Source organism: Rhizopus delemar, genomic scaffold, assembly GCF_000149305.1.
Source record: "Rhizopus delemar RA 99-880 supercont3.2 genomic scaffold, whole genome shotgun sequence".
NCBI classification, from domain to species: domain Eukaryota; kingdom Fungi; phylum Mucoromycota; class Mucoromycetes; order Mucorales; family Rhizopodaceae; genus Rhizopus; species Rhizopus delemar.
The window spans coordinates 3,575,842-3,590,318 of NW_027137828.1; the positions used below are offsets into that span (position 1 = coordinate 3,575,842).

The following is a 14,477-nucleotide window of genomic DNA, read 5'->3' on the forward strand; positions in this document are numbered from 1 at the left end:
TGAATAAAATAATCTGCAAGAAAGAAAGAAAGAAAGAAAAAAAGGTAGGTGTGGATGCTTGTTGTATTTATATCTTCTTCACACACACCCCCTCTTCCCCCCCCCCCTCCTCCTTTTATGAGGCTTAAGGGCGAAAAAAAGAACCAAATCCAATTACTACACTCCCTCTCTCTCTCTCTATTCTTTACTATTCTATTTTCTGTTCTCTCTCTCTCTCTCTCTCACCCCCTTACTTTAATGTAAAAAAAAAGCCTTTTTGACGTCCTTTTCTGTAAAAAAAAAAAAAAAAAAAAAATACTCTTGGCTTTTTATGATGACACAAAAATAGGTTTCCGAGGTAAATGATCGAGGCCTCTGGAGTGGATGAAGAACGATGTATGTCTTTTATAAAGTAAAAAAAAAAAGATGGGGGAGAACGGGATGATTTCCCCAGATGTTACGTGTGTTTTCTAAAGTGGATGGTAAACAATGGTGCCCTGACAAGCAGTCTGTTTGTGTCGAACAATAACGCACGTGCCATGCAGTGAGGCGTTTCATGTTTCATAGGAGGAAAGAGAGAGGGGGGTATTAGGTAATGATGGATGCGCGGGTCCTGGATGATGAAAGTAAAAAGCGATTGGTTTGATAATAAGAAGAAATGATACGTTCTTGTCGAATAGATGAAAACAAGAGAGATGAAAAGTGACGCGGATGAAGCACGGGTGGACGCATGAGCCACCTACTGATTTGGATGTGGCAACTTTTATTATAAACCGGCGCTTTCTTTTTTATATCATTGGGATCTGCAGGCAACTACTGTAAATAAGGTTTGATTGTTAGCCACTCGAGTGTTTATAGCAATTCATAAACACTTTTTCGTCTTTTTTCCATGTGTTCCCAATCGTCCTTTCAAAACAATTCATCTTTCAAACGCTCTTCATCCCCGCTTCACTCTCTCCACACAAAGTTGTCTATGCAACCTGTCCCTGCTTTTTGTATAAAGTTGCAGATGGGTTATAAGTTGAAAGATGTTTGTTTGTTCGTCATCTGACGGACTGGTCATAATAAATGCCTCTTCTATTTAGAAGGGAGTGAGAGAAGGGGAGGAGAGAACGTGATTTTTTTTTTAAAATTGTGTTAATGAAAAAGGCTATATTTCTATTTATTAGTTTCAAGTTGGGGAATCTATTTCATAAAAGATTGAATTTATCTCTTTCAAAAATTAGAGTAAAGATTTTATATGACTAAATCAAGAAAATAAAAAGGGCAAAAAGAAAGGGGATGAAAGGGGGGACATGAGCTATTAAGAGTATTGAATGGATCTTGTTAGACCATCGTCTTGCCACTGACTATTTTATTCATTCTTTACGCAAATCATTTTTAGAAAAAAAGTTGCTAAACAAATAACTTTTTTTTTTTTTTTTTTTTTTTTTTTTTTTTTTTTTTTTTTTTTTTTTTTTTTTTTTTAAAAAAAAAAAACAATATTCTCAAATACGAGTCATTTTGTTTTGCTCCCAAAAATAAAAGCCTCAAAAGTAATTCCTTTTAGAAAGTTCTTTACAAACAGTTTACAATCGATATTAAGGAGGATGACTACACTCGACAGAAACTCTTGTCCCCTTCAATGAAGTGTGCTTCAGTGATGAAGAGCACATTCACCTTTCGCTTTCAAATCCTGGTTATCCCCTTTCAAAAAAAAAAAAGATTCAGTGTCATCACTCATTCAGGAGAAAAAGATCTTCCTCCCCCCCTCTCACAAAGAGACCCTGTGTTGATTTGATAGAAACAAGGGCAGAAGAAAAAGAGGTAGGTGATCAGAGTTCATCTTTCATGAGACCTTATCGATTTTGTGTAAAGAGTCTCAAGCACATGTTTCAATCAAACCTTTTTTAATCATATTAGATCCTGAAACCATTCGGTTGTACATGCCCCCCTTTGATGATTTACGAATCGAGTGTGACAAATGAGTTTATTGATTTACAAAAAGTGAGCAAAAAGGTCTCAGATGAAACAATATCCCTTAATTCACTGTGATACTCTGCAGATAAGCAATAGATGCAAGCGTCTCGTTTCTCATTTATTTGTATCACACAAACTGTACCAACAGAGATTTTTACTATAAAAGGAATGGCTTGTCTCTAGGTTCTACATGACTCTATTCTGTTTCCAGAAAAAAAAAACTTGTTCAATCACAGGTTGAGGATCAAATGAATTCACTCTTTCTCATCCCCCCCTCTCTCTCATTCGTTTCAAACATTCGATCCACCTCATTCAAAAAAAAAAAAAAAACCAATTTCGTCTTCCAATAAAAAACCGTCATCGATGACTGTCTTCAGGGCACCGATCCAGAACCAGCATGCGTTGAAAACAATGACCATGACGCAGGTTCTTGCCAAATTTGAAAAATGCTCTGCAGTTTGAATGACTGATGCACAGGTTATCAAAGAAACTAAATTAAAAGTGTAGATGAAAAAGAATGTTCCAACAGGTCATTTGACATGTGCTCAGTCTATCCTCTCTCTTACACACACACACACACACGTCAAACTTGTTTTTGAATCTCTTGTTCCACTTTCACAGCACGCAATCTGTTATTCACCTTGTGCTTGGATGCTCTTCATTTGCCAAGGATGGCTGACCCTGGAGGTCAACCGAACACACTTTCTCCCGAATCTCAAACGCCGAGTTGATAAACAGCATGTTATCCACCTTAGGCCAACGGTTGGGCGTACTTGACCACTCGGCAAAACCCAATCTGATGTCTCCCAGAAAAGTGGGATCGGATCGAGAGCACGTGATACAGGCTGGATTCACATCGACACACTCGGTTTGGATCCCCACCCAGAGCTCTCCCACAGAAAACACGAGCAGGGAACACATGCAAACATGAATCTTTTCATAAAAGACACAAGGAGAGAGATGGCTCATGATGCTCTATTTCACTTATAACAAAAGGAGAAGGGGACAAAGGAGAGAGAGAGAGGGATTTTGATATTTGCATGAAATAACTCGTTTAAGGGTGACATAGTTTATTTGACTCAAGTCATTAGGATGACTACTTTCACTTTTTGTCATTCACAAGTGTGGATGAGACTATAAAGTATTGAAACCTGTTCACTCTGGACCTTCCTTTGCTACCCGTCACAGCCCTGTCAAATACGTTTCGTATGCACAGTTGTCTACAACCCATTCAGATAGGGTTTGAATTCATTTGTTTTCATCTGTCCTCAAATAAAAATAAAAAATCCAGGAGCACCTTCATTTTCTACAAAAACATACCATCCACATTGAATTCCCCCCCCCCTCCCTCTTTCTTTAAAAGAAGGAGACATGGCTTGTCATCCACCCGAGAATGCTTTCTTTCAGGACAGCAAGTCATTCTCGACATCAATTCATCCTCTCTGTTTCATCCGAGGTGGATCGAGAGCCAGAAAACCATGGTCTGCCGAAATGAAATGACATGTGTTTGAAAGCAGGCCGTTCGGGAATCGCTTCTTTTTGAAACCTTCACTGCTCCTTTTCAGTGCGGTCGCATCGCTTGAAACAACCAGCGGCCGTCATGTCTTCTTTTATCACTTTACTTTTTATGCCACACGGCTTCATTCAAACGTAAGCTGTCGGATCCTGACACGTCAAGTTGCTTTCTTACCGTGTTCACATCCAGGACCGCGTTCTCTTTTGGCAACCCCACCCCGCGTTCAGTGGGGGGGGGATATGAAAACCAGCCTGTGGTAGGTGAACAGGCATCGGATGTCATGGGGCCCTCACCAAGCGTTCGATGCGATAGGGTCTTCAAAACGAGGGGGAGATGGGGTGCCGTTCAGAAGCGCTTTCTTTGAAAAGGAGAACGACGGTGATGTCTCTTTTCATCACAAGCGCATTCTTGTTTGGGTTTTCAGGCCACAAAAGATGGACATCGCTGGTCAATCCAATCATCGAGGGACAGCAAAAAAGTGATGGTTGATCACTCCTTTTATGAAAATAACGCAAGCGGGGGTTACTTTTGATCCCATGATTGAATTGTCGAAAACCATGCAAATAAAGGTCAAGAAAATATAGATGGCTTGCTCTCTACAAATAGAAATGATAAACAAAAGCTGAACCAGCCCATTTATTGAAAGAAACTTTGTCCAATCAAGGCTTTCTTTGCCGATCCGGCTTGCTTTGATTGGTTTGATCATTCTGTTCGTTTGTGATAAGATGGGTGATGGTATACAAGCCATAGGGAGGAACAAAAGACAAGAAGAGTAGAGTGACTGGGGTATAAGGTACTCAGATGAGTGAGGAGAGATGAAGATGCTTGGATAGACTCTTTTCAGAATGACATGGGACCAGAAGGGATGTGGCGTGCCGAAGCATCGTAGGATCTATCCCTTCTTTTAAACAGGATGAATATATCCCGCTGATGTCCAAAGCAGTGATCTTCAAGCTCACACACACCCTATCATCCGATACAGTCATCGGCTTGAAGGGCATCGACAGTGGTTTGGTCTCATCCCAGAACTGAGCAGTCTTGTCATTCTTTTAAGGACTTTTTTTAGAAAGCTGGCTCTTGGAATGTAGCATGGGCCGAGATGGACGACTTGCAAAGCAGACGGTGGAGGATGCGAATAAAGGCTGTTGTCGAATCACTTTTCATGCTCCTATCGTTCCCTCTAAACAACCCTCTGACGATGGAGAAGGATGCTTTTAAAGAACTCTGGACGGATCAAGTGAGTGGAACATGCGCTCGCTGTCGTATTTTGTGTCATCCAAAGACAGGAAAGAATGTCCACTGGCTCCTCTTTATTTCAATGGACCCGTGTTTTCGATGAAGCAATGAATAGATAACTTTCAAAGTACATGACAGTGCATTTCAACAATGAAAACATTGTTCTTTATGGATCAAAGTAACCTGAGCTCAAACTGGCGTGGGACAAATCTGAAGAAGGCATTCTGAACCTCTTTCAAAAAGAATCTTTTCGTTCCTTTGTCACCCCCCATTCGATGTGAATCGACTTTTTGATACTTCCAATCACAACACTCCATGCGTATGTTCATTGTTTCTTGTTCTTTTATTGTCCTACAGCAAAAAAAAGACACGTAAAAAAGGACTGATTTCCAAATAAGGGAATTGCCAGACACGAAGGACGTGTTTCACTGGACATCGGTCTGTGAAATCAACAAGGCCATTGTTTTTTTTTTTTTGAACGCCCCTTTTCTTTTTTTCTTTCCAACCTTCATGAACTCACCCAAGACACCTGACCGACCCACAGTGAGTCCTTTGGCCCATCAGACCTTCACACCCTGCACTCGACTTTCACGCATGACGCTCGGTCCTGCCACAGACGATCCACCACGACCGTTTCAAGAAGGATGGATGGAAGAGAAAGTGAGAGGGGAAGAGAGGTCGATGGATAAAAAGAGGGTAAGACCGAGCTTGGGGGGAAGCGATGGGGGGGTTACTGATGCGCTATAGCCATTTTCGTTTTCTGAAGAGGAAGAATCCGACGACGACGCCTTCTTTTCATCCGATCCTTGTTCACCCGCCCATCCGTTCGAGGAAGCGATGTGGTCAGCCAGGCCACGGACAAGACAATCCCTGTTTGAGGAGGAAGACGAGGTGGATGGACACTATGATCCGAGTACTGCTTGGTTAGTGCGGGTGTATCATGACAACAGACCTCAGGAGAACACGGTCTGTGAGGAGATGAGTGAAGAAGAAGTAGAAAACAGATCACCGTGGGAGGAAAGAGAAGAAGGAAAGAGAGGGGGAGAAGACCGATGGCCTTTACAGGAAATCAGTTGGGAAGAAGATGGACAGACAGGCAAGACAAGGTTGCTTGGAACAAAGCGTGTCATCCAGACCTCCTCTCTTTGCTTCATCAAAAGAAAAAGACAAAACACCAACCAATGATGAATCCAACTTGCATCATTCATACCTCACTATGTTCACACCATTTTATATCATTTTGCTCGCATCCCAAAAAAAAAATAAATTTTTTTTTTTTTCAGTTTGAAAACAAGAGTTGTACAGTGAAATCATGACTGAATGCTTTGTTTTCATAAATCAAGTCCAAATCTTGCTTTCTCAACACGACCTGATTCTTGTTGATCAAAAACACAAACACCACATTGAACCAAAAGCTCATCCAAACCTTTCCTTTGACCTAATAAAAAAAAAGTGAGTCAACAAGGAGGAAAAAGGAACACGATCGCTTACGGTTGAGAACGTGATCTTGACATCCTCCCATACTTTTTGTTCGAGTTGGATCTCCAGAGGGTCTGTTGTCTGTTGTGAGTGAGCCAGTGCATCGGATGACGAACGGCAGCTTACCTTGATCAACGCCTGATGGACACAGACATCCTGACAGTCCACACGGATCACACAGTCGTTCAGGGGCGCATGGGACAGGCGGAGGGTGTTCAAGGTGGACTGTAAGGCTTGATGTTGATGGTAGAGCGCGGGATGATGGAGCATGTATTCATAGTATCCCACATAGCGCTTTTGACTCGGAATCGTGATCCCCTTCTGGTCCCTCGTCCTCTTGTCCGCATAGATCGCCATGGCTTCCACCGCATCCCTGGCTTCCCCCAGATGCAGCAGCAGACACGCGATCACCGTGCCCGTCCGGCCCTTGCCTGCTTTGCAGTGAATCACGACCACGTGATGGACATCGGTCGACAGCCACTCCCACGTGTCCTTGCAGAACGCAATCAGCGTACGGAAAGGTGGGGCTTGGTGATCCAGAAAAGGATAATTAGCAGCTAATCCGATCATCAGTAGACAGTACAGCATATCCTCTTGTTTTATTACCGTGTTCAAATTTAGACAAATCATAGAGTTTTTCTGAACGGCTGTTTAATAAAAAGATAAGAAGAAGGCATTGGTTTTTTTTTTTTTTTTTTTTTTTTACAGATTATAAACTTTGTAATGTCCTTTATGTTGCTCATCTAAAAACCTATTCTTTATTCAACCATTTGTTTCTTTTTGTCTTTTCTTACTTTTTAACGAGATCAAAAGAGTTTCTATAATAACTCTCAAGACCTTCACCAGGATAAGCCATGGCAATTATACGGTTGGTGATGTCTAATTTGTTTGGTTATTCTGTTTATTAAATGTATTCAGTGCTATTTACAACTCAAGTCAAGGTCAACTCCATTTTCTATATATCTTTTCCTATTTTCAGACACACACGTCCTTATATAATTAAACATCGAAACCCTTTCTCTCTCTTTTTTCTTAAAAAAAAAAAAAGAGCGTTTGTAACACCAATTTTATTTTCAACTTGCCCAAAAGGTTCTTTTTGTAGGGAAAAAAAAAAGGGATTTTTGTTTATTTTTTAAAGTGACGCATAAAATGAATAGCATCCAGACTGTATTCTTTTTGCTTTTAGAAAAAAAAGATGTACTTCTTTTCATGGCAGGAGTCTAGGGATGATTGCAACCGAGTCCTCTTTTGAAGGGTTCAAAGTCTGAACTTTACAGCGTACGTTCAATGACGGTTGAGTCGTCTATTGAAAGTCATTGGGGATGCAAGCATAGGGCCAAGTCCATGTGGTGTTGACGAGGGGGGGGGATGTATCTCGGCTGGTCTGTCCGTCTGGACAAGCAAGTCAAGGGATGATGTGGGTCTCATTCGAGCCCTTTTGATGTGCTTTGGTTTCCAAAAAAGGAGACCCTTGGCTGAGTTGAACACACATGTTGAACATATGGCAAGTCAATGCGAATAAGGAATTCTATTGCTTACAAAAGGTAGAAACGCACTGAACTAGTCTTTATTGAAAACAACTTTATCCTACAATCATCAAAAGAAGAAGCCTTGATCAGTCCAAGAGAGACAATCTGGCATTTTTTTTTTTTAAAAAAAAAAGGATGCTAGGGTGTATAGGATAGAGATGAATTAGGTGTGATTATCATTTCATTTTCTTTTTTTTTATACACCAAAGAAAACAGGTGGATAAACACACCAGAGCAGGTAAAAGAAATGGTGTGTCCATCGTACGAGCATCGAATGGGATCCAAATGAAACAGGGTTCCCTTTCAAAAGATGGTTTGGTTTACAAAATGACCTTTTCAGTGAACATGGTAGGCGGGTATATGTGTGACAAGGCAAGGATAGACAAAAGGAAGATGCTAGAGCGATGGATGAAAAAAAAAAAAACGACTGAGAAAAGAGAGGATAAAAGAAACATGGTTTACAAAGGATGCCATGTGTTGACCTAGAACGTGTTACACGCTTGGACAAGAGATAAAATTAGAATTCATATGCAGATCACTTCAGTCTATTTTAATTAAATAGAAAACAGAAAACACGTTGAAACCTAAAAGATTAAAATTTTTAAGTTCTAAAAAAGTTTTGTGCATAATTTTTTTTTTTCCTAAAAAAATTGAATATAAAAACCAATTCATTTTCTTTTTCTTTCTATTTGAAACAATGCATCAACCGATTTTAATGACACCCACATTCACATTAAATGATCGTCCAATAAAAGCAGAAGAATCCTTTCCACTAAAAACTGAATACAAGGACAGAGAGGAAAGAGAACAAGTGAGTCTCATGATGCCTGCTCCCTCACCCAACATTATCAAATCCAGTGAAGAAGAAGAAGAGGAGGAGGATGAAGCACTCTATCAGATCACGGAATCCAATCGATACATTCCCTATGAAGAACAAGTGACACCAGTGATACATCGAGTCAAGTCCCTTCGAAGTCAAGATGTCGCCATCCGAAAGAATCTGCTGGTGTTTGCAGACAAACAGAACGTGACCACCCAGCCGGATCGGATCATCGTTCAGCATCATTACGGTGCTGGACCCAAGGGTGAGCTGAGTGAGGAATTCAGACCGAAGCGACGTCAAAGGTCCTATCTGGTCGCATGCGATTTCAGTCCAGAGAGTATGCATGCGATCGAGTGGACCATGGGCACCATGATGCGTGATGGTGACCGGTTGCATGTGGTGGCTGCAGTCGGTAGAGAAGATAAATCGGAAGGTGTGAAACAATCGGGTCCATCCTTCATCAAAGAGGTAAACATCAGTTTTCCATTCTTCTTTTTTTTTATTCACCCTCTCCTTTTTGGACTAGTTGAATAAGGTATCGGAAAGGATAACAGAAGAAGCCAAGAAAATAATGGATCAAATGTTACTGTTTGATGTTGACTTGATCACGTATGCTATTTGTGGAAGAGTAAAAGATGTCTTGTCCCAATTGGTAAATAGGAAACAATGCCCCCATTGTACTCTGACTTACCAAAACAGATCACAACCTTATCCTTAACCATGGTCGTCTGTGGAACGAAGGGTGGTGGCACAATGAAAGGGTAAAAACGATAAAGAGAGAGGGATGCAGGGGGGTTGTTTTCAGAGTTTAATGATCGTACTAGACTTTTTATGGGTTCCATCTCTACCTTTCTCGTTCAGAAATCACCCGTGCCGGTGACGGTGATCAAGCCTCAAAAGAAACAAAAGAAAGTGACAAGAAAGCCGATACAGGCCACAGGACTTAGTGAAAGTAAGCAATCATTTATCTTGAATGAATTGGTTTTTAATGATCAAATAGGTGTTCAATCAGGACAATTAGCAGTGGATGAACTCAGTAAAAAGTAAAAAGCAAAAAAAAAAAAAAAAAAAAAAAAAAAATTAGACAGCAAAAGATGATTTTGCTTCTTCATCCACTGGAAGTTCCATTTCTTCATCTACAAAATGTTCACTGATCCCTCCAGGTCCAGTTGAACTTAATGTCATGTACTTTAATTGAATTAATACTTTTGTAATAAATCCCTTTTTTGTAAATATAGTTTTACCTTTGTTTGGAAATCTCTATTTAATCCTTCCAATTTGTCCATGTATGATATTCTATTGTTAATCGTTGATAAATTTAATATGGATTCTTCAAGTTTGCTTTGTCTTTCTTCTTCTTCGTCATCATCATTAAAATGAACCATCTTTGTGAGCTGTTCGGTGATGGAAATACTAGCCGAGATTTGTTTTTGATTGATCTATTGTATTCTTAGTCTCTATTTAAAACTTAGTTGCATCCTACCATCTCAATCAGTATCAATTCTAATTCTTTAGGTGAGATATTCTCAATCTTTTTAGCCATCTCATTTAATCCAACTGTAATGTACACTTTCGTTAATTCCTTAATCTTCTTTCTTAAAAGTGATTGAAAGCACTGTTTGATCAATCCAATGTGTTTATCCTATTCATCGCATTAATATCATCATCTCTATGCGTACTCTTTTACATTTTCAAAAATAGTAGAGGATCGAGAAGCAATGTCTTGAAACATGCGAATGTTTGTATCCTTGAAAGCATCCACCAGTTGCAAATAAACCACAGCTTGTGATTTACATACCTTCTCCACTGTAGAGGCTGTATATTTCGGCAACGGTCTCATCTGTCCCTCACCGATCAGACATACCAACACATACTTTTTATAAGCAGCAATCTGAATCGCGCTCAACAGCTTCTGTGTAGGAGCAGAGATGACGATCGATAGAAAATCAAGGGCACGTACAAAGTTTTTGTTGGCAATATACACCATCGATCCATAAAAGTAGTACTCCAATACGCTTTGAATATCCAAATCATTTTTCTATTCCAAATGATCGAGTTACAAAAAAGGTTGCGTTCGTGCCCAGTCACTTACTGTGGTATCAATGGTTTCAATATCGTAATCCAAGAGTTGAAGTGGATACGTATACATTTTGGCTAATATACATGCTTTCACAAAAGTGGAATGAAGTGAGGTTAGAACAAGAGGTGAACCGGAATATCTTTGAATGGCTGATAACAATACTTCAAGTGGTAGTAGTGGCTGCAGCCAGTGTCAGTAGGTCATAAAGTCAAACCTCTCTCTCTTTTTTTTTTTTTTTTTTTTTTTTTACCTGTTCAACAAGTTCAGCTAAATGCAAGCATGCAGATCCAACCAACCTGACTAAAATACTTGTAAGTATACAGTTATAAACAATGTTGTAAAAATAACTCACAACAAGTAGGTGATAAAACAACTTGCTCAACATCAAACACTTGAACAAAATGACTCAACAATTGAAAATAGCGTAAAGCCTCTTCTTTTGTAGAATTAAAACATCGAGCCGTACTATTTTCGAATCAAGTCAACATGCATTAATACATGTGTGTGGTTTTCTTACATAAAGTATAAATAAGCCAAAGACTGTAGAGAAGGATCAAGAATAGTCAAAGGATCCAAACTATCTGAAGTGAATGATAAAAGTTGTTGTTGACTTAACGCGTTTAATTCAGGCACAATTTGTATCCAGTCTTGTGTAGTAGAAAGAATGCGTGCAATCAATTCGTCAATAGATGCTTCTTCAATTGGTTGTTGCATAACTGTGAGTATTTTAAAAAAAAAAAAAAAAAAAGTCGGGGTGAAGAAATGCAGCTGGTGTGTCATTTATTTTTAAAACTTTTTATAAATCCTTTCTGGTTTGTTTTGTTTATGCGCTATCCATCTTGCAGCATTAAATAAAAAATCACTTAGTCTATTAAGAAATATGGCCACTGAATCATCACACATATCATCTCGAGCCAACGGCTGAACTCTTCTTTCTGCACGTCTACAAACGGATCGTGCGATATGTAAACTAGCACTTGCTTTTCCGCCAGACTACAGCACACGCAAATAATTAATAAAAGTGATGGAGCAGTGAATGTGTCTATTACCGGTAAAATGAATTGTGTTAATTTAGGCAAATCCTCATCTAATTCATCAATCCATTCTTCTAATTTGGCTACATGAGATATATCAAATGCTGTACGGGCTATAAAAACCATAGTCAATACACAGACCCATATTTTATCAAACCTTACCTAACCGTGGCTCACTTGTTTTTTGACGAGGCGTTGCAAGATTAGAACCAACGTCTTGTAATAAACATTGAATCTATTGCAAAAGGTTACTTGAGACAAAGACAAAAAGAAAATATTTACGTGAACCAGTCTATCGATCATGTGTGGACCCCAAATTGAATCCTCTTCCAAGAATTCAATAGCCAACCTTTTCTTTATCAGATGTGTTTATCACTTGTTTTTTTTTTTATTTCTTACCCAATATTGGACGTCAATTCATCGGTTGTACCTATTTTTCTTGTTCAACTGACTTTTTTTTTAAATCAACAATCGTCTTTACCTAAAGCTTCAAAAATAGCATCATCCTTATCTCGTCGTTCTCCGTTATATAGACTTGATGTTCCTGTTGTAATCTATTATTTCGTGCGTCAATTTTTTATTTCTTGAGCTGAACCTTTATCGCCTGTCTTTGTATAAATCTTCATTCTACTTGTTGAATTAGAATACAGGTTCTTTGACAACCCAAAGGCTTACATGGAATGCTGTCAACAAAAAAAGAATGCTAAAATCGTAGTGTTCAAAATAGGAAAGAGACCCTCTTTTTTTTCAAAAGAGCGGTCCTCTTCTTTTTTTTTTTTTTTTAATGAAACATGTTGCTTTCAAAATTAACCAGCCAACGACTCATCGCCCACCACCGACCAACATTCTTTAGAACAGGACGCATTGCGGCTGTGATACCCCATGAAAAGAAGAGCAACAAAGCTTGGCTGTCAGCCAGTCTACCCCTTTCTCAGATCGATCCCCAAAGCACGGAATCCACTCTCCCAAGCATTCTCGCACTCAACGAATCCATACTGACAAGCATGCATCATGCAGGTCTACCTTGGTGGGCTACTATTATTTCCAGCACCTTACTTCTTCGATCCACATTCACATTACCCATTGCCATCTATCAACAACGCAGTCTGGCCAAGATGATTGCGCTGGCACCCATGGTCCAGAGCTGGGCCGAGACGCTCAAGGTCCAGATCGGCAAGGACTCGAGGGACCGTGGATGGTCCTATGGAACCTATCAGGCCGAGTTACAGAAACAGTACCGTAAGAAGGTGAATGCGATCTATGCCCAATATGGCTGTTCGAGGTACAAGTTGCTCCTGCTGCCTTACGTTCAGATTCCTCTGTTTGTGTCCATGTCACTCACCTTGAGACACATGACGGCGTATCCCCTACCCTGGTTTGGACAGACAGCGCAAAGTCCCGTGCAAGGTCTGGATCAAGGCGGCCTGGAACCCTTTCTGGATTTGACAGCAACAGATCCCACCTTGATCTTGCCGGTCTTGGTGGGAGCAGGCAACTTGCTGAATGTGGAGGTAAGAGGAGGATGAGAGCGAGAAAGAAACTGAATTTGACTCTAGTTGAATGCATGGTATGCTAAAGGGGTTCAAACGCCACGCCAAAAGATCATGACAAACCTATTCAGGGGATTGTCGATTGCATTTATACCCATCGCAGCGCATGCGCCTGTAGCCATTAGTCTGTACTGGGTGACATCGGCTTGGTACAGTGTCGTTCAAAATGTGTCTTTTAGAATACCTGGGGTGAGATCAAGATTGGGCATGCCACTCTTGCAGGCACAGAAATAAAACGACTCTCACTTTAGAGAACCAGGATCCCTTAGGCTTTGTTCGGAAGGCTGTGTTTTCATCCCTTCTCATCCAACGGATAGCACGCTTCTTATTTGCTGATACAGTTCTTTATCCTTTCATGATGAGGTCAACTTGCTAGGATACGTAATCAATTTGGTTTTATGAATGATCTTGCTGCATACATATCATGGCTTACCAGCTGAGGTGTACTGAGTTTTTGTCGTAAAAAATTAAACATCATAAATTTCTTTTTTTCTGAAAACCTGTGTGTTCGTGATCTGAAATATACAGCTGTTTTATAGCCTGATGGCTCCTTTGATGACGCTTGTTACATTATTTGTAAGCTTTAACATCATCTTTTGGTGTCTTTTATATCTGATTACTAACTCAACCTGACGCATCCTTTTGTAAAATAAAAGGAAAGATGAAAACGCATTCAAATGGTTTGCTTAAAGTATTCAGAACCAGTAAACATCATCATAGCATTTTTTCCAGTGCCGAACTCGGCAGGCACTTTATGCAAATGATCATACGAGCGAAAGATAAGGCTTATTTTATGTCCGAATTTAATATTTTTCAATAACAAGGATACATCCTTTTCTTTTCTGGATGCAAAGCTTGATGATTCCCTCCTGAAAAATAATAATAGTATTAATTTCAATGCCTTAAAATGATCTTTATCTGTCTTCATTACTTTACAACGGCCTTCAAGTTATCATCCAAACCAAAGATGGTTTCAAACATGGACCAGGCATGAATCTGACATCGTCGTTCTTTGTGTGGCCTTGCAAATTATCTGTTCACATCGACGAAAGAAAATAGGAATGGTAAAGACAATCCAATCATGGCCACACTCTTTTTTAAATTGAAAGCTGCTCGCCATGGTGGGGATCTGACTTAGCACATGACGAGTAGCTAGAGTACACAATAAATTGAATTTACAAAGCAATTTTTTTATTGGTTGCGATATTACGCCTATTGCAGCATAACTAGAACTGATATTTAGGCAAACTACTGCTAGGCCTCTCTTTATATCACATCAAAGCACAGCAGAA

General features: G+C 39.8%; 5 protein-coding genes across 5 annotated transcripts; 3 read left to right on the forward strand and 2 right to left on the reverse strand.

Moving 5' to 3' along the window:
* Window positions 1-5,200: 5,200 nt before the first annotated feature.
* On the forward strand, window positions 5,201-5,875 carry RO3G_03636 (uncharacterized protein; the record flags this gene model as incomplete). The annotated part of the gene is made up of 2 exons (XM_067658226.1): window positions 5,201-5,386; window positions 5,438-5,875. The coding sequence occupies 2 exons, from the start codon at window positions 5,201-5,203 to the stop codon at window positions 5,873-5,875; spliced, it is 624 nt and encodes a 207-aa protein (XP_067514327.1).
* A 94-nt stretch (window positions 5,876-5,969) lies between these two features.
* RO3G_03637 (uncharacterized protein) lies at window positions 5,970-7,025 on the reverse strand (the record flags this gene model as incomplete). The annotated part of the gene is made up of 4 exons (XM_067658227.1): window positions 5,970-6,128; window positions 6,296-6,726; window positions 6,776-6,816; window positions 6,964-7,025. 4 exons carry the CDS (start codon window positions 7,023-7,025, stop codon window positions 5,970-5,972), a joined length of 693 nt encoding a protein of 230 aa, XP_067514328.1.
* A 1,370-nt stretch (window positions 7,026-8,395) lies between these two features.
* RO3G_03638 (uncharacterized protein) lies at window positions 8,396-9,468 on the forward strand (the record flags this gene model as incomplete). Its single annotated transcript, XM_067658228.1, has 3 exons — window positions 8,396-8,989; window positions 9,048-9,173; window positions 9,346-9,468. The coding sequence occupies 3 exons, from the start codon at window positions 8,396-8,398 to the stop codon at window positions 9,466-9,468; spliced, it is 843 nt and encodes a 280-aa protein (XP_067514329.1).
* A 521-nt stretch (window positions 9,469-9,989) lies between these two features.
* Window positions 9,990-11,315, reverse strand: RO3G_03639 (uncharacterized protein; the record flags this gene model as incomplete). The annotated part of the gene is made up of 6 exons (XM_067658229.1): window positions 9,990-10,163; window positions 10,209-10,559; window positions 10,614-10,781; window positions 10,852-10,901; window positions 10,954-11,066; window positions 11,119-11,315. 6 exons carry the CDS (start codon window positions 11,313-11,315, stop codon window positions 9,990-9,992), a joined length of 1,053 nt encoding a protein of 350 aa, XP_067514330.1.
* Window positions 11,316-12,426: 1,111 nt separating this feature from the next.
* Window positions 12,427-13,161, forward strand: RO3G_03640 (uncharacterized protein; the record flags this gene model as incomplete). The annotated part of the gene is made up of 1 exon (XM_067658230.1): window positions 12,427-13,161. One exon carries the CDS (start codon window positions 12,427-12,429, stop codon window positions 13,159-13,161), a length of 735 nt encoding a protein of 244 aa, XP_067514331.1.
* Window positions 13,162-14,477: the final 1,316 nt, after the last annotated feature.